Source organism: Cebus imitator, unplaced genomic scaffold, assembly GCF_001604975.1.
Source record: "Cebus imitator isolate Cc_AM_T3 unplaced genomic scaffold, Cebus_imitator-1.0 Scaffold27, whole genome shotgun sequence".
NCBI lineage: Eukaryota > Metazoa > Chordata > Mammalia > Primates > Cebidae > Cebus > Cebus imitator.
In genome coordinates, this window is record NW_016107342.1 from 1198389 (window position 1) to 1216295 (window position 17907).

A 17907-nucleotide genomic window follows, 5' to 3' on the forward strand; every position below is an offset into this window, starting at 1 on the left:
TATTCTCCATTCCCTTGGTAAATTTTCTTCCATCCCTTTATTTTGAGTCTATGTATGTGAGTTGGGTTTCCTGAATACAGAACACTGATGGGTTCTGACTTTTTATCCAGTTTGCCAGTCTGTGTCTTTTGATTGGGGCGTTTAGCATTTACATTCAGTGTTAGTCCTGTTATGTGTGAATCTGATCCTGCCATTTTGTTACTGGCTGGTTTTCTTTCCCATTAGTTGACTCATTTTCTTCATTGCATTTTTGGTCTTTGCCCACTGGTTTGTTTTTGCAGTTACTGGTACTTGTTCCTTTCTGTGCTTAGTGTTTCTTTCAGGAGTTCTTGTATGGCAGGTCTGGTGGTGACAAAATCTCTCAGTAATTGCTTGTCTGTAAAGGATTTTATTTCTTCTTCACTTACGAAGCTTAGTTTGGCTGGATATGAGATTCTGGGTTGAAAGTTCTTTCTTTAATGAGTTGAATATTGGCCCCCACTCTCTTCTGGCTTGTAAGGTTTCTGCCGAGAGATCTGCTGTGAGTCTGATTGGCCTCCCTCTTTGGGTGACCTGACCTTTCTCTCTGGCTGCCCTTGGCATTTTTTCCTTCATTTCAAAACTGGTGAATCTGACGGTTATGTGCCTTGGGGTTGCTGTTCTTGAGGAATATCTTTGTGGAGTTCTCTGTATTTCTTGAATTTGAAGTTTGGACTGCCTTGCTAGGCTTGAGAATTTCTCCTGGATAATATCCTGGAGCGTGTTTTCCAGCTTGGATTTATTCTCCTTATCATATTCAGGTACACCGATTAAGTGTAGATTAGGTCTTTTCTCATAATCCCATATTTCTTGGAGGTTTTATTCATTTCTTTTCACTCTTTTTTCTCTTGTGTTGCCTTTTCTTTTTATTTCATTGAGTTGATCTTCATTCTCTCATAGCCTTTCTTCCACTTGATCGATTTGGCTATTAATACTTGTGTTTGCTTCCCGTAGTTCTCGTGCTGTGTTTTTCAACTCCATCAAGTTGTTTATATTCTTCTCTAAGCTGGTTATTCTAGTTAGCATTTCATCTAACCTTTTTTCAAGGTGTTTGGTTTCTTTGCATTGAGTTAGAACGTGTTCCTTTAGCTCAGAAAAGTTTATGATCCACCTTGTGAAGCCTGTTTCTGTCAATTCATCACACTCCTCAGTCCAGTTGTGATCCTTTGTTGTTGAGGAGTTGTGAGCCCTTGAAAGAAAGAGGTGTTCTCATCTTTGATGGTTTCATCATTTTTTTGCTGTTTTTTTCCTATCTTTGTGGATTTTCCTGGCTGTGGCGTCAGGGAGCTGCTTGGTGAGGTCGCTTGTCTGCCTTTGGAGGCACTACTGGGTTTCTAGGGACTCCTTCAGGTTACTAGGGAGGCTTCCTGTGTCTTTTTTGTTTTTGCTGGGAGATTAGGCCAGCCTCTTCTGTTGACCCGTAGGCGCTGCTGGGTTGTCAAGAATACGGTCCTGTTGCTACGCAGGTTTCACGTGTTTTTTGTTAAAACATGTAGCCTGGTCCCACCCCTCTAGTGGTGGGCTGTGCCCTTCCTTCACTGGGCTGGATCATTCAGGGTTCATCTCAGACTATGGCACTGGCTGTGCAACCCACTAGATTACAGCTTCAGCACTCTGGGGTTTGTGGGAAAGGGTAGGCACCCACCCAGCTTCTTCTCTCTCCAGTCATCAGGTAGGGGTCCACCTGATCCATTTTCTTATGGCTCATACTTTTGGTGTCATGTCTAAGAAATATTTGTCTAATCAATGGTCACACAAGTTCTTCTCCTATGTTTTCTTTTTCAATTTTATGTTTTTACATTTTAAATTAATATTTTCATGGTATAAGTTATGGATTGGAGTTGTTTTTCCCCCCACACAGATATTCAGTTGTTCTAGTAATACTTACTGAAAAACTATTCTTTCTCTACTAAACAGCCTTTGCATATTTGCTAGAAATCAGTTGTCCATATATGTGTGAGTTTATTTCCAGATTTTCAGTTTTGTTCCTTTGTCTGTCTTTAATCAATAACACTCAGTCTTGGTTATTATAACCGTACAATAAATTTTAAAATCCCATTTTGTTAATTCTCTTTTTTCGTTATTAAAGTATTTTTGGCTATTATACATACCTTTTATATCTATATGGATTTTAGAATCAACTTGTCAATTTCTACTAGACGAAGTAAGTTTTATTTACTATTGCATATCAATATAGATTCAATGCAATAGTAAGTAAATAAAAGATACAAAACTATTATTTTGAATGTATACTAATATGCAATAGTAAGTAAATACATTTGCTACTGCAGTGAATCTATATTGATATGAGGAAGAATTGTCATATTAATATCATATTGAGTCTACTAACTCTTAATAAATAATGGAATTTCTCTTCATTTGGGCATCCCTTAATTTCTTAGTAATATACAGTAGTTTTTTGCTTAGTAGTCTTTCACATCTTTTGTCAGATTTATCACTTTTTCATATTTTTAAATTATTTTACATAAGATTAAATATCAGTTTTCTGCTGTTTTTTTGCTAGTGTATAGAAATACAGTTGACTTTTATACATTGTTCTTATATTCTACAACCTTGATAAGAAGAATGATTTGTTTTGTAGATTCTATTGGATTTTGTAGATAATCTTGTCTTCTGAAATTATAGTCTTAATTTTTCCTTCCTAATATGGATGGCTTAATTTATTCTTCTTACCTTATTGTTGTGCCTAAAACATCCAGTATAATATTAAGTAGATGAAGTAAGATCCAACATTTTTATTTATTCCTGATCTTACAGGGCAAAGTATAATCATCTTTTTACAGTTGAATTTACATTTGCCTATGCTCACATGACAGAGACCAAAAAAAAAAACCTCACACATAAATATATAAAAGAAATTATCACATTTTCTTTTCAATAATACACATCTCTGTCATAGTAATGTAGTTCTTTGAGAGTAAAGAAGCATGCTTTACTCATCTTTGTAGCCTCAGCACCTGAAAACATATCACTTGCTCAATGTATATTTGTTGTGTAATAATTGGGCTGGATATTACATTCAAATCCTCTGATTATAAATGCTCAACACATTCTCATTTCATTAAGTCATGAAATTAAAGAGAAATGAGGGGTCTCAATCTTTTGCTAATGCACTATTCTAGTATTTTTCCTTATTCAATATATTCTTCAGCTACAGTACAGTCTATTAAGCAAACATATTCATGTCACAGAAAAGAAACTAAAACATAATAGTCTAATAAAAAGCAAAATACATATTTCTATTAAAGTCATATGGAAACTGATGATAACATATTTTAAAATACTTGATATTGTTTTAAAAGTCACTGATAAGTATTTTATTTTGTAGTAACTCTAACAACCAATTACAGAAAACTTCCTGTGTCATTTTTGAGGGATCTGATTATTCTTACAGCCCCTAGCTGCATTCCTTCTGTACCCCTGGTATCTGCATCACCTATCATATCCTCAAGTCTTCCTTTTTATACATTTATACCTGTTACATTTCCTGATCAGGTTCTCCTCCTTTATCATATTATTCCACTAAATTCTTTCTGAAATGTACTTTCAAAATCAGTTAGATAAAGAGTATTCCTCCAATCTGGGACATGTGTGATAAAAGTAAGAGGAATCCATTGGCAGAAAATCAAGCTTAACAGGTAGGGAGAAAAGAGGTGAATTTGAATCTTAGGAAGACAAGAGAAAAGGGAGAAATAGAATCCCATGTAGTAGCAGTATTTCTGTGTTGATTTTATTTCTTATGTAACCACAGCATAGCACCCAAAGAATATTAGTTAATGAATGAATTATCTCATTATTACATCTAAGAATAGAAGCAAATTGTTTTTAAACTTTTGAATATACTGATTTTCTTTTGTTTTCTTTTTCTTTTCTATTTTCACTGTGAGCACTATACCAGGTAATAATTTTGGGTTCTCAAATGTCCTCAAAACTTTTGCAAAGATTTACAGGACCTGAAGGCAAGAAGATATTCCTGAGTTTGGTTTGGCAAGTTTCATGACAATATGAGCATATAAGCAAATGCAAAAATAATAAAATTCTGTTAACTAAGGTTTGTCTCAGACATCTGGCTATAAGGAAAGTTTGCGGGCAAAATAATAATATAACTAGGCCATCCTAGTGATTTTAAAATAATTTATCCAAGATCCACTGAATTCTATAGTAGAGAAATTCAGGGTAACTCATTCTCAAATTTTAACATTTTCTTACACGACATCACACATATTTATATTATGAAAATGAAAAACTTTACTTTTGAAATGAGAAATTAAAAGGCATAATGTTTAAGCTTCATAGATACATATATGTAAACTCTAATAATTTTATTGTACAAATATTTTGGGCAAAATGATGGAATATTTCAAATATTTTACACTGAAGCTGGGCGTGGTGACTCACACCTGTAATCCCAACACTTTGGGAGGCACAGGCGGGTGGATAGTTTGAGCCCACTAATTTGACACCACCCTGGGCAACATGGCAAAACCACATCTCTACAAAAAATAAAAAATAAAAAATTAGCCAGGTGTGGTGTTGGGCACCTGTGGTCCCAGCCTCTAGGAAGGCTAAGGTGGGAGGATCCCTGAGCCCTGGAGGTCTAGGCTGCAGTGAGCCCTGATTGCGCCACTGTACCACTCAAGCCTGGGTGATGGAGTGAGACTCCGTCTCAAAACAGTAACAACAACAAACACATACAAATAGTTTACACTGAATTCTAGTAGAAAAAAAGCAATAGTATTATGTATAATTTGAGAAAACCACTATGTTAGTGCTTATCAATTTCTTAGCATGAAAGCATGCTTATGTGTCCATATTAAAATTTTAAAATATAACAACATATTATTTAAACTATTATTAAACATTTCCTAATAACCTATTTGTAAGGATTTATTCCTTAATTTTTTTTTTACTTGGAAGGCCATTTATTAAATGAATTAGCTTTATTCAAACTGATTTATCAAACAATAATGTCAGTAGAAATAGTCATGCTACTTGCAGAATTATCCAAATTCCTTTGATCACAGTTCATTCTTAACATTTTCTGAGAACAATCTCAGGTAGTAGTTGCAAATTCAGATTACATAAATACTTCCAGTTTTAGTTCAAAAACACAAAGTGATTTTATAGAGCAACATTTTATTAATCAATAAAACCCTTCTTTATTTCAACAGTTTAAAGCCCTAATGTATTTTTTACTGCAAATAAAAACATTATTTTTGAAAATAAAAATTATCTATAATTTTCCATTTAACAGTAAATATTGCATGCAATAGGACTCTGTCAAATCTTCTAAATATATATTAAGATGACGAATTGATCAGTAATTTGCATCACTTAGCAAAAATGATTTGACAGTAAATTACTGTGTCTGGTATGTGCATGCTACAGCATAGTATGTTCAGCATCAAAAAATAAAATAAAATGCAATTACCCTAAAAGACATTTCAAGATTCTCTCCACCCCAGATATCCATTCCTGCATCGTAAGTTCCTATCTCTTCAAAGTAGTTTCTGTCAATAGAAAATAGGCCACCAGCCATAGTAGGGGTCCTAGTTGAAAAAAAAAAAACAAAAAGAAAAGAATATCTTTTGAAAACAATGTGTGGAGTTTAATGAGACTATAGCACATATTTTTGAGACATTCTAAATATTAAAAATAATCTCAAACTAGAAACAAAGTCCAGGTATAAGAAGTTTTAAAATTAATAGATAGCATTTTTTTTTTTTTTTTTTTTTACATTTTCTGTAAAACTCAAATTAGTTTTTGTTTTTCTTATGGGTGATCAAATAGATACACGGAAGTAACACTGGCCATGGAAGACTGGGACTTCTATATTCCCTCTGAAAAGCATAGTGAAGACAGGTTTCTGCCCTTTGCACTGTCCTTAAAGTGGTTAGCTGGTCATGAAACTACCAGTTGTGAACTTAGGTTACATAACTATAAATCATTTTTATATAAACTCTAGAAACCTGTGGACATGGTTTCACTTTGAAAAGATCCATAACCTGTTTAAATATGACAAAGGCACTATAAAACATTTGTAAGAAATAAGTATCTAGTGATAGTCACAAAGGTTTTTTTTTTTATCATAAGAACTTTACATCTAATTGTTTATTCTCTCTTTACTAATTAAAATAATAGAATTAGTCATCTAATTCTATGGAATTTATGTTTGGAAGGACATTTGGAAGGGATTCTAAAACTTTTTCCTAAGAATAAATGCCTTTTGGTCTCATTCAAAATTCCTCTATAGGAGCTGAGTAGTCTGATGCTAAGTTTTTAAAGGATAAATTACAGTAATTGTTAATTTAAAAGAAGAATTACAGAAAATGTTAATGAGTAAGCTACACAAGTCTTTCTATATATAAGCAGTATAAATTTAAGGGTTAAAAAGAAGATTGTAGTTTATCACAAATAGATCCATACTGGCAATGATGACTTTTGAATGTTAGTTGTAATATAGTGGTTTGCAACCTTAAAAGCACAATAGCAGCACTTGAGTCACCTTTCAAAAAAAGATGGGCATGCTTCAGTACCAGCCTCCACAGATTTAGATTTAATTGGCTTGGGGTGGTGCCTGACTTTGGTATTATGTAGTTTCTATGTAATTCTAATGTACTGCCAAGGGTGAGAAACTGCTATAGAAACTTACTGAAATACTCATCTAAATAGTCTGTGAGGCTATTAAAAACCCAGTGTTTTGCTTTTGTCAAAATTGTGTTCTCTGCCAAAGGTTATGCTCATGTTTTAATTAAACAGAATTGTTCATTGAAAAACCACCAAATAATATTGTACTTGGACGTCTACCATATTGCAAAGTTCTCTGTTTCTCCCAGTGCTCTCGCTGTTTTATGCTCAGGTAATTAACTGTCCATCAGTTGGAGTAGCAGAGCCTTGCTTAGTCTCAGAGCTATTTTATTACTTTTTGTCTTGCTGAGTTCCTATCATGAACAGTATCATTGACCTTCTGAGTTATAATGAGAAACACTAACAAAGCTAAACAGATGGTAATTAGGAAGTAGCCATGACCCTCACCTGATAGGGGTTTTGGAACTCTATGGCAGTAACTATATTAGGTATTACAGTGCTGGAGAGTCTATTTGATAAAATGAGGAACCAAAATTGCTGCAATTATCCTATCATAATGCAACCAAATGCTTAAGACTGATAAGTGATGCATTTTTAATGATCAGTTCAGAATGCCTATCTACTTATCTACTTACTGATAAAGTACTGGCACATTTTAATTTAAATAACATGTATTGAATTTCATCTTACAGTTGGTCATCATTCTTATATGTGAGAAATGTATAAGTGGCTAATAATAAATTATGCTTAATAGTTTATTTTTTATACTATTGAGAATGACTCAAATAACTTTTACTTGTGCTTGAAAATAATAAAAATAATAAGATAAAATTACAATTCTTCAAGTAATTCCCGTATTTTCTGAAGACAGATACTCCTGGACAGGTTGTGTGTGTTTGCAATATCAGTTAGCTCTCTCAGGTTGGAGACTGTGCCTTATAGTATTTAATATCTATCGCCATAGCCAATGTTATGCAATACATTCTGTTCTAAGTTAACTACTCTATAATATGCTTAATAAAATATTTACACATGCCCATGTGTACCTTAAGTATTCAGAGCATCTAGAATATGAAAAACCTTGATTATAGTGAAATTAGCTGAAATTATTTGCTTTTCAAGATTGTGTCTATACAAGGTCAAATCAAACAACCAATTTAATCAATTGAACCTGAGGGGAATAGTCAGCTCAGTGACTGTGAACACTACCCACCACACATAGTAAGTAGGAAAGATGAACTGAGTTAACAGAAGTAAAGCACTTAACACAGTATCCAACACATAATCAATAGTTAATAAGGTTAGATAATATATCTTTTTTGTTGTTATTGATGTTAATCATTTAAGCAAAATCCTTGCTGTCCTTCACTTAATTTGGGCTCCTCTCTCTACATATACCCTCACTTTAGGTTTCAAAACCATTTGGAACTACCTCATATTTAAGATGTGGACTGAAATCTGTCTCAGAGTACAACTTTTTACTCTTTAACCCCTCCCATTTTCATAGGAAGTCACTTTTTATCCTTCATTGGTGATTCTGGTTCCTTAATCTATCATCTCACATTAATAACACCCATCAGGAATTCCTTCTTCCCTTCTCACAACCCATTTCCAGGGCTCTGTCATGTCAGCAAAACACTGGCTTAGGAACCTTAGTTCTCTGTGCTTTTCTGCAATTTCCAATTCTCTCTCTCTCTCTTTTTTCTTTAATGTTGGTGGTTGGGTGAATTTACTTTTCACTTCATTTACTTCTGCTATTAAGGCACTGGAAAAGTAGTAAGATGTGGTTAACTGGTTATAGGACAAGTCTACATTATTGATTCTCTGCTTAATTCACAAACTGCTGTTTATTTGTTCACAAATTTAATTCACAAACTGCTATCTGTTTATTTGTTCACCTGTCTTATTGTTAACTCTTTTTTTTTTTTTTTTTTTTTTGAGACAGGGTCTCACTCTGACGCCCAGGCTAGAGTAGCGCAGTGGTGCAATCACAGCTCCCTGCAGCCTCAACTTCCCAGGCTCAGGTGATTCTCCCACCTCAGCCTCCAGAGTAGCCGGGACTATAGGCTTGCACTACCATACTGAGCTATCTTTTGGTATTTGTTATAGAGACAGGGTTTTGCTATGTTGCTTAGGCTCGTCTTGAACTCCTGAGCTCAAATGACCTGCCTACTCGACCTCACAAAATGCTGGGATTACAGGTGTTAGTCACCACATCTGGCCTGAGTCTTTTCCAAAAGTTTCAGACTCCTCTCAACAGCAAGGGGATCAAGGCAATGCATGACATCTAAATTCTCTCAATCATGAAATCTAAACTCCTTCAATCTCTAGCTCAATGTGTTTAAAAATGTGTCTTCCTTATGGCCTCGTCTTTCCTCTTGACTCATAGAAAATAATATCTCTTTTCCTCTTATTGTGGGCCAGCATTCGCCCTTGTTGTCTCAACAAGCTCTCTCCTGACTACTCTTTCAGGCCCTTGCTCATTGACTATTAACATTTATGTTTTATGCCTTTGATTTCTAGATTGTTCTCTTGAGCTTAAAACCTGCGAACAAAGTTCTATCCTAAACCAGAAAAAAATTTTCATTCCATCTTACTACTCTTTTAAACTAGGGACATATATTTCCTATTCCCTTCACTGGTAACCTTCTTGAAAGGTTACTTTCTACAGACTCCCTTAACAACTTTTGACCTTCTAACTAGAAGGTAGATCCTGCTCCCACTTCTACAATAACTTCTTTCTGAAAGGTCCCCATTGATTCTGAACTCCAATAATCTGTCCTTAACTTTTCCTTTGAAACCATATAGCACAATTCATCAGCCTTCTGCTTGAAATTATTTTCGTTTCTAGCTCCCATTGCATTGTTCTGTAGAGGTTTTCCTTCTGTGAATTTGACTTAATTTTATGATCCTTATTGATAAACCCTTTCCTCTCCTTTTTCCTTGCTATCAGAATTTGGATAAGCTCTTAGTTTCACATCTGTCATGTAAATGCAATTTGCCATTATAATATTATTTTGTGGATATACACATTTAGTAATTTTTTTCTTTCATCTGAAATGTATCCTCCTAAGGGTCTCTCAGGGGCACTTTTCTCTTTCTCTCAGGGCTCTTTGCCTGGGTATGATAAGATCATTCATCACATACCTTTCTATGGTTGACTCCTAATCTGTGTTTTCATACCTGTTTTCTCTGCATAAGTTGTGCTTTTGCAGTTCCTCACTAGATGTTTCCTTTAAAAAATTCCTTTGACTCTGTTCAGTGTGTATACCATAGACCTGAGAATTTGGTATTCATCTGCTTGTCTTCTAATGTCTTTTATTTCCTTCCAGTCTCTTAATATAAAATTAAAAAAAAAACACTTTTTTGGTGCATAATTTAATTATTTCCAAAATACTTCTACCTTTTTTTCTGAAGTACTTTTGACTCATCTCTGTTATCAGTGACTCTACTTTTAGTCTTCTATGTCTAACTGTCTTCGATGTTTGGTAATAATGAGATCCTCTTAGATGCTAAGATGCTTGGATGCTAAGAGGATCTGGATGGCTCTAGATTCTTCTGCTTCTGAAATTTATCCTAGAAACCATAGCCAGATTAATTTCTCTAAATCATTGCTTCTCTAAAAATGTAAACCAGATGTTCAAAAATCTATGTTAAGGAAACAAATTCTAGCTTCTTATTCTGGCATCAGTAATCTGGCATCACCCAATGAGCTTCTCCCAACCCTTTTTAACTATTTCTCTGCAGTAAAGTGTTCAGCTGTTACTGGTAGATGTTTTACATTTTTGTACCTTGGTACATTTGTTCACATCCATTAGTCACCTGGATTTTTCTTTGAAAACTCCCCTGTATATTCAAACTTGGTTATTCTTAGGCTAATACAAATCTTATATATTCTAGGCAGCCTGCCTTCAACACCAATGCCGTCTCCCTGCTCCCTCAATCAAGACATATTCTTCCCCTTCCACCTTCTTCTATAGCCCCTTATCTCTGTCTATCTCAAGGCACTGGCCAATTCTTACTGTATATAGTATTATATTTATTTCTGTGTACATTTTACCACTTCTGTAAGCATACTCAGTAGATTGGCTTAATAGCATTACACTATTAATAGATATTTACTGAATAAATAACATAAACAAAAGAGCAATGTATTCCTGTAGCCGCAAAACAATCTATTTGAAAGTTAAAATTATCTGTAATCTTATTTCTAAGATTCCAAAAATATTCTTTGTTCATACCTGCTAAATTGATGAGTAACAAAGGTAATTTCACTAATTCCAAGATATTTAAAGGCTCTATCATCTAACAGCAGTTTTAGAGATTGAGATTGATAGTATTTTATTTAGTTATGTTTTGAGATTGGGTCTTACTATATTACACAGGCTAATCTCAAGGTCTTGGCCTCCAGCAATCTCCCTGTCCCAGCTAGGATTACAGATACATGCCTTAGCACCCAGTTTATATTAGTGTTTTAGAATTTAAGATATAAAGCTTTATAACTATGTACAATAGTAAAGGTCTCAAAAAAGTATGAATTTGACCTGGAAAAATACTGAAGTTTTTCACCAGAAGTTGGTGAATCAACAGAAATTGTGGCAGAATACATTTAATTATTCAATCATGCTAAAATGTAATGCCTGTATTTTCACCAAGAAGACAATATATTTCGTATGTCACCCTGGGATAATCATCCAGTATAGAGAGAGGTAAGGCAACCCTAAGAGGCAGCCAAATTTAGTTGTTAGAAGTCTGGACTTAGTAGCTAGATCGAGTTTAAACACCAACTTTAAAGTGTTTAACTGTCAGTAAATCACTTAAACTGTGTGCCTCAGTTTCATCACCTATAAAATGTGGATCATGTGAGCTAATATATGTAATATTCTTGAAACAATACGAGCACAAAGTTAATAGTATACATTTTAGATAATATCTGTCAAAAAAGGGGAAAACATCTGTGTTTACTAAGATTATAATTTGCTTCATTTTTATTGTTTTCAAGGTCCAATTAATTTTTAGAATTGTAATATTTCGGAGCTCTAAACCCCCTACAGATTTGGTCAAAAAAGGTAGTGGGAATGCATTGAAGTGACTTGTTCAAAGACCTCTAACTAGTTGGTAGCACGGTTAAAAAAAAAACCTGCCTTCCTTCTTTCCTCGCTTCCTTCCTTCTTTCCTTCCTTTCAACTACTAATCTCTCCATTCATCCATATACCTTATACAGAAAAAGGTTCTGGGTAGTTAATCAGAAACACATTTTTCCTGATTTCAAGCTCCATGTTTATGTACCCTGTTTTCCTGTGAATTTTTGCACTGCCCTTCTAAAACAATTTCTCTTAAAGTTCTTGAAACATCATTCCTTCTCACTAATTTTTTCTTTTGATACATCAGGATTCTGTTTAATCTTACTTGGCAAATAATCAAGGTCCTTGGAGAAAATCTCCAAAGAATGTTTGAGAGACTACAGCTCAGTTCTAGGCTGCTATTTATAATGTTCAAATAACACAATATCTAAACTGTTAGTATTTAGATTGGCACTAATTACATTTTCCATAGATTATAAATTGTTAAAGATAAGTAATAAAAATGAGTTATTTTTACATCTACAAATATGAAGCATGAATAGCTGAAATATTGACATACAGCTGATTTTTTAAAAATTATAAAATCTAATGGTTTTGTTATGTTAACCATTTTACAGGTTTAGGAACCAAAAGGAAATGAAATGCTGAGTTTCTCTCCTTTCTTCCTTTTTCTATCCACTGTAACCAAAATAGAAAGCAGAGGAAAGAGAAGGGAAGCAGAGGCACAAATACTCTTCTATCAGAGTGATGAATAATTAAGTGTTGAAGTAATTAAAGATTTTACAGCTAAAAAATGGGAAGTTTGGTGAATACTGCACGCTATTACAATCATCTGAACCTATGTTTGAATATTAAGATGTGGCTTTTTGTAGAGAAGAAACTGTTACTTTAAGAGTTTATGTTGGCTTAGGTGCTGGACAAGGAAGCTTACTAATATCCTGCAGTCTATGAAACACAATCTCAGTGTTATTTTTAAGGAATAAGAAAAATATAATGTTCCTCTTAGTATGGGCAAATGATTTGTTCTGCTGCCAAAGAACCCACTTACCAACAAGCATGGGAATCAATACCTTAACCTGTGCTTAAAGAGCTATATTTCCCAATAAAAGTGTAGTTATTTTTTCCAAGTCTTTTTAAATAATTCCTAGGACCCAATAAAACCCTAAGCTTCCAAAAGCATGTACAGTAATTGGTGCAAATTTTAATCATTATTGTACTTTCGTGCTTTTGGGGATCAAAATAAACAATGGGGCTAGCTGGGACTAATATATTTAATAGTCTTAAAATATTTTGGTAAACATGATAAAATTATTCAGTATATAAATATAGTGTTTAACTTACCACTCTGAAAATTTTTTATACTACCCTAGTTTTCTTCTCATCCCAACAGGCTGCTAAGAAAATGTTGCAAATTATCCCCTAAACTATAATAGAAAGTAATATAATATAAATGTACTTTTTTTTCATAGAATATAGATTCAAACATTTTTATTGGAGGTGTGAATTTTTTACTTAATCAATAGACATTAAATTTTAACAAGAGTAAGCAAGGATGTTGACTAATTGAGCATTCCAAAGTTAATTCTTTCCTCCAGTCTTTGTTCTGCTCACAATGTTGACCTTTCCCTGTGCTGCTGTTTTCATATCTTTTATTGTATAGAGTGCTTTAAAGGTTTTGGTGGTATCTACTTCTGTTTCTTTTCTCCAATCCAAACGTACCTTATGGTTGTATTGAAAAAAATCTAAAATAATCTGATAAAAATTAAGTAAATTGGTTGCTATTAAATATAAAAAACTTTGTCTTATATTTGTATAAGATTTTGTAGAGTAACATTTGTGTTTTCAAGTTATTATACTAACTAGTGAAATTATAAATTGGAAGCAGTGATAATATTTTTGGGGAGGAATTAAATTGGCAGGAGATATCAGGAATATTAAAGCAAATTTCATGTTGTTCAACTGCGTAATTCTAAAGCGACCACTTCATATGTAAAAACTAGATACAGAAAAAATAATTGGTAAAAAAATAAACTTCAAACAAACTCTTGATGAACTTTAGTCACACACAAAAAATAGGGGAACAACCTAAGTAATTTAGACATTTGAAGGCATTAAAACCTATGTGGGGAAAAATATTAATGGCATAGAAAAATACTGATACTATATCAACTTTAACATTGTAGAGAAATTGAATAGAAATGCCTTGGAAGAAAATGCAACCACATTCTGCAAGGGGTGGCTTATTGGTGTTCTACTTTATCCTTTTAGGTACTTGTCACATTTATTTTGCAATATATATGTTACATCATCAGAGATAAATTTAAAATCTAATTCATGTCAAGGACATTGCTCATTTCAATATTTTATAACACTTCACGAGTTAAGCATGGCAGGGAGAATAATTTCCATCCATAAGATGTGAAAGGTAAAAAAAGTTAAATTTACTTAGAAATTACCAATAGGTTTTTAATTTAAAAAATCTATTTTAGTCAGTGTGAAATTAAAGTGGAAATAAATATCTTTATAATTATTTATTGAGATTCACCTACAGGGCATAATTAAGGACTAAATCAATCAATAAGACTTAAGCCAGGCTCATTTCTAGAGGTCCACATCACTTTAGTAGTAGATATATTCCTGTACACCCACACTTGGACCACTTACACTAGACTCCTGCCCTCATCCAGCATACCTGCAGCCAGTGCCAGAGAGTGAGCAATTTTACAGGAGAGGTTGCCTTACCCATGTTTGTATGTGTGGAACTTGGCATAGTGCCTAACAGTTTGTATGCGTATGTTTTGTGTATGGAATCAAACTTATTTCAGTAGCCTAAACCAGATCACCTCCAATTTGTATGCATTATAAAAAATGCATAATTCATCCCCAAATTAATTAAATGATTTAGAGAATTATTTGCATTATCATGTATCTTTGCTACTACTTGCCTATTCCATTAGGTAATGTATATGCATAGTTATACAGGGGTGATATGCTTGATGAGTTTCAAACCCAGCCATTTCCTAGGCAGTAGCCTCTAAGACCAGGGTCAAAACTTCAAAAGATTATAGCCAGATAAAGTTAATTACATAAAGTGGATTTGTTACAATAAATATATTTTCTCCCTTTTGTTGAGACACAGGTACAGAGAAATATTTCTTCAAGTCCAAGAATAATGACAAATGGCAAATGACCCTCAGCCTCCAAGTCAGGGACATAATTAGAAGGAGTTGTGGAGTTTGGGATAAGTATTAATTCCATTTCTACATGGGCAGTTTCTACTAAACTCCACTGATGGTGCCAGGTAAGAATTCCGGGCCACCGTAGTAAGATCTTCTAACTTATTAGTAGTGGGAAATCCAGATTTTTATTTAAAACATCTCATTTATAAAGCGTTGGTAATTTTTGAAAAGAAGTAAAACACTTCTACAGAGCATATTTCACATAAAAGCTCCTAGTTTTATGACTTCAGTTTAAAAAAGTACTATTTGTTGCACACATAATTGAAATATTCTTGAAAAGTCATATAATTTGATTATTAAATGTCAAGGAAAGTTTCCTGATTAAAGAAAACTATATATTAAGAATTATGTATATTATTCCATAGTTAGAAAAATAACAAGTATTTCACAAACTCCATTTATTATGAAAATGAAAATACCAAAGCCCAGAAGTTGGCAAGAGAAAAATAAGAATAACCATGTTAAACTTTATTTTAAATGTAGTATAACTGATTTAGGTCACAAGTTCAACTTCACTTTCAATGTAAGCAGTTGCATGATTGTATTCTAAATGATGACTAGCCAATTATAGTGACTACAAAGTTCTGTCATAACTGACATTTTTAATGAAGCATTCCACTACAAAAATTAAAATTTCCACTTCATTTTCATCACTTTAGCTATTTAGAATTCTGTTAATCAAGCAGGAAAAAAATTGTCTTCAACACCTAGAATGATTTATCTGTTTGTATGACTGTGAGAAAAATGATCACATCTTCAAGTAATAGATTATAAATTGGAAGCAAGTTCACATTACAGTTATGCTGATGAAAATTACCTGCAGGCTGTTACAACAGAGCCCATGAATTAATTAACCTTTTGCCATAAAAATCTAGAAACTTCAGCAAAGACTGAGGTTTCTCTGTTTCTCTTGCTTCAGCTTCCTCAGCATGATAGGAAATAAAATGATGTGCAGTTACTGAAGCAAACAAAATATATGGAGAGTTTATCAGTTCTCATGTTACTGCAATACAACCACATAAATTATGGTTAAAATATAGCAAGTTAGACGATTCATCTTTTGTTTTATTTAATGAAAGGTAAGTAATAATGATTGATTTCTACATAGATGTTTATTTTATGAATGAGATCAGTAATTTCTTACTGTGAATATTGGCTACCTCTTAGTTATCTTCCTTTTGACTCTGTGAGAACATAAATAAAGCATGTCTTTTGCCAATTTTTTTAATGAGTATAAACATGCTTTCTTATAAACAGCATTTTCAAAAGAATAAAAACATTAAGTATATTGGTCAAGCATTCTGATAGATTTCACTTGGAATCTAAAGTTTAAAAATCAGCTAACACTAAATGAAAGCAATTTGGGAAAATATGATTTCTAATAAATGATGGTAACATGAACCACTATATTTTCTCAGGTTTTTAAAGGTAAGTATAAATAAGACTTGGTGAATTTGAAGATTATAAAAGACTTAAGACTACTAAGTTACATTTTAAATATTGACATGATAACTTACATGGCTTTATACAAATGTTAGAAGTCATGTTTTATTTTTCTCTTTGATGTAACAGATCTCTTTAAGAAGTTAATTTCCATAATATTTAATTGTTCAGTAGCAAATGCCTTCAGCCATTCTCTTCCATTAGCCAATTTTTAGAGTTTAATTTTAATTAATTCATTATATAATTAAGTAGGTGATAATAGATAAGTCATCCCTTCAGTAGGTTACCAGACATTTTTATTCAAATCATGGATTTTATATACAGTAAGTAAGTCTTCACTTAATGCTGTTGCAGCTTTAAGTGAAATGACAAATAAAAGGTCCTCAAGTAACATCCTTTAGTTCAATGTCCTTTCACTATAAGATACATGACAGTGTTTTCTGGTATTTTACTTCAAGTTGCAGTTTCCAAAAACTTGCCCCACAGTGCTAAGTAAGGACTTAAAGTATATGGTTTAAAAATGTTAGGGTGTTTCTCTCATGTTCCAAAGGAAGGATGATTTGCCAAATTCATCTTTAAAGAACTAAACTAGTGAATGCTTCCCAAAGTATTTTTCAGGAAACCGATTTTCAGTTTCAGGTAAGAAGTCCACAATGTGTTTAAGTAGAAAGATGATGATAGTTTTTTTTTTTTTTTTTTTTTTTTAATAAAGTGGGTAATGCTTATACAGACAGGGATGTATATGTTTTTTATTACAAGTAAGCCCATATGTTACTAATCAATATTCCAACTTAAGTAGTATTTGAAGTATTTTGGGGCAATAAACCCTTCATAATTTTGAATACATTAAAATTTTACAGATGGATCTATGAAATCTATAAGGAAGATAGCTTTTTAAACATGGTATATTTAGAATATTTACCAAAATATTTTTGGATATTTCAATGTTGAGAACATTTCTATTATAAACCATATACTTTAAAAAGTAAGACACACATTTATTTGAAGTATCAAGGCTAGCACATTTCTGTCAGGTAGCAAATTCACAGTAAATATATTTTGAATATAAGAATACATAAAGCTTCAAAAGATATTTAGCATTTTTGCCAATACTTAATGTTTGCCTATACTAATTTAAATTAGATTTAATATTGTTATTGATTTTAATATGATCATATAAAGGGTCATAATTGTGTGTGTGTGTGTATATGTATATGTGTGTGTGTGTGTATATATATATATATATATATATATATATATATATCATAATGAGGATATGACTAAAAAGAACAGAAAACTACAATATTCCTTAGTTTTTATGGGAATCTATATAATCTTCAAGAGATATGATCTACATACCTGACAGGTAATGTTCTGTCTCCTTTCCTCCTGTCCATTTCTCTTTGGGGAACAGGATACCAGCGGAAATTCAGTTTCCAGTTAAAGCCCCCATAAGTCATGTCTGACCCAGCCATATATTCAAAGGTATCATCACTAATCACATCAATGATAGG

The 17907-nt window shown here is 32.9% G+C and overlaps 1 protein-coding gene across 1 annotated transcript in view; it reads right to left on the reverse strand.

Moving 5' to 3' along the window:
- GALNT13 (polypeptide N-acetylgalactosaminyltransferase 13) overlaps positions 1-17907 on the reverse strand; it is a 596785-nt gene that overhangs the window by 197396 nt on the left and 381482 nt on the right. The window contains 2 exon segments of the mRNA XM_017523193.2: positions 5471-5588; positions 17753-17907. Coding sequence (XP_017378682.1) covers positions 5471-5588; positions 17753-17907 — 273 coding nt within the window.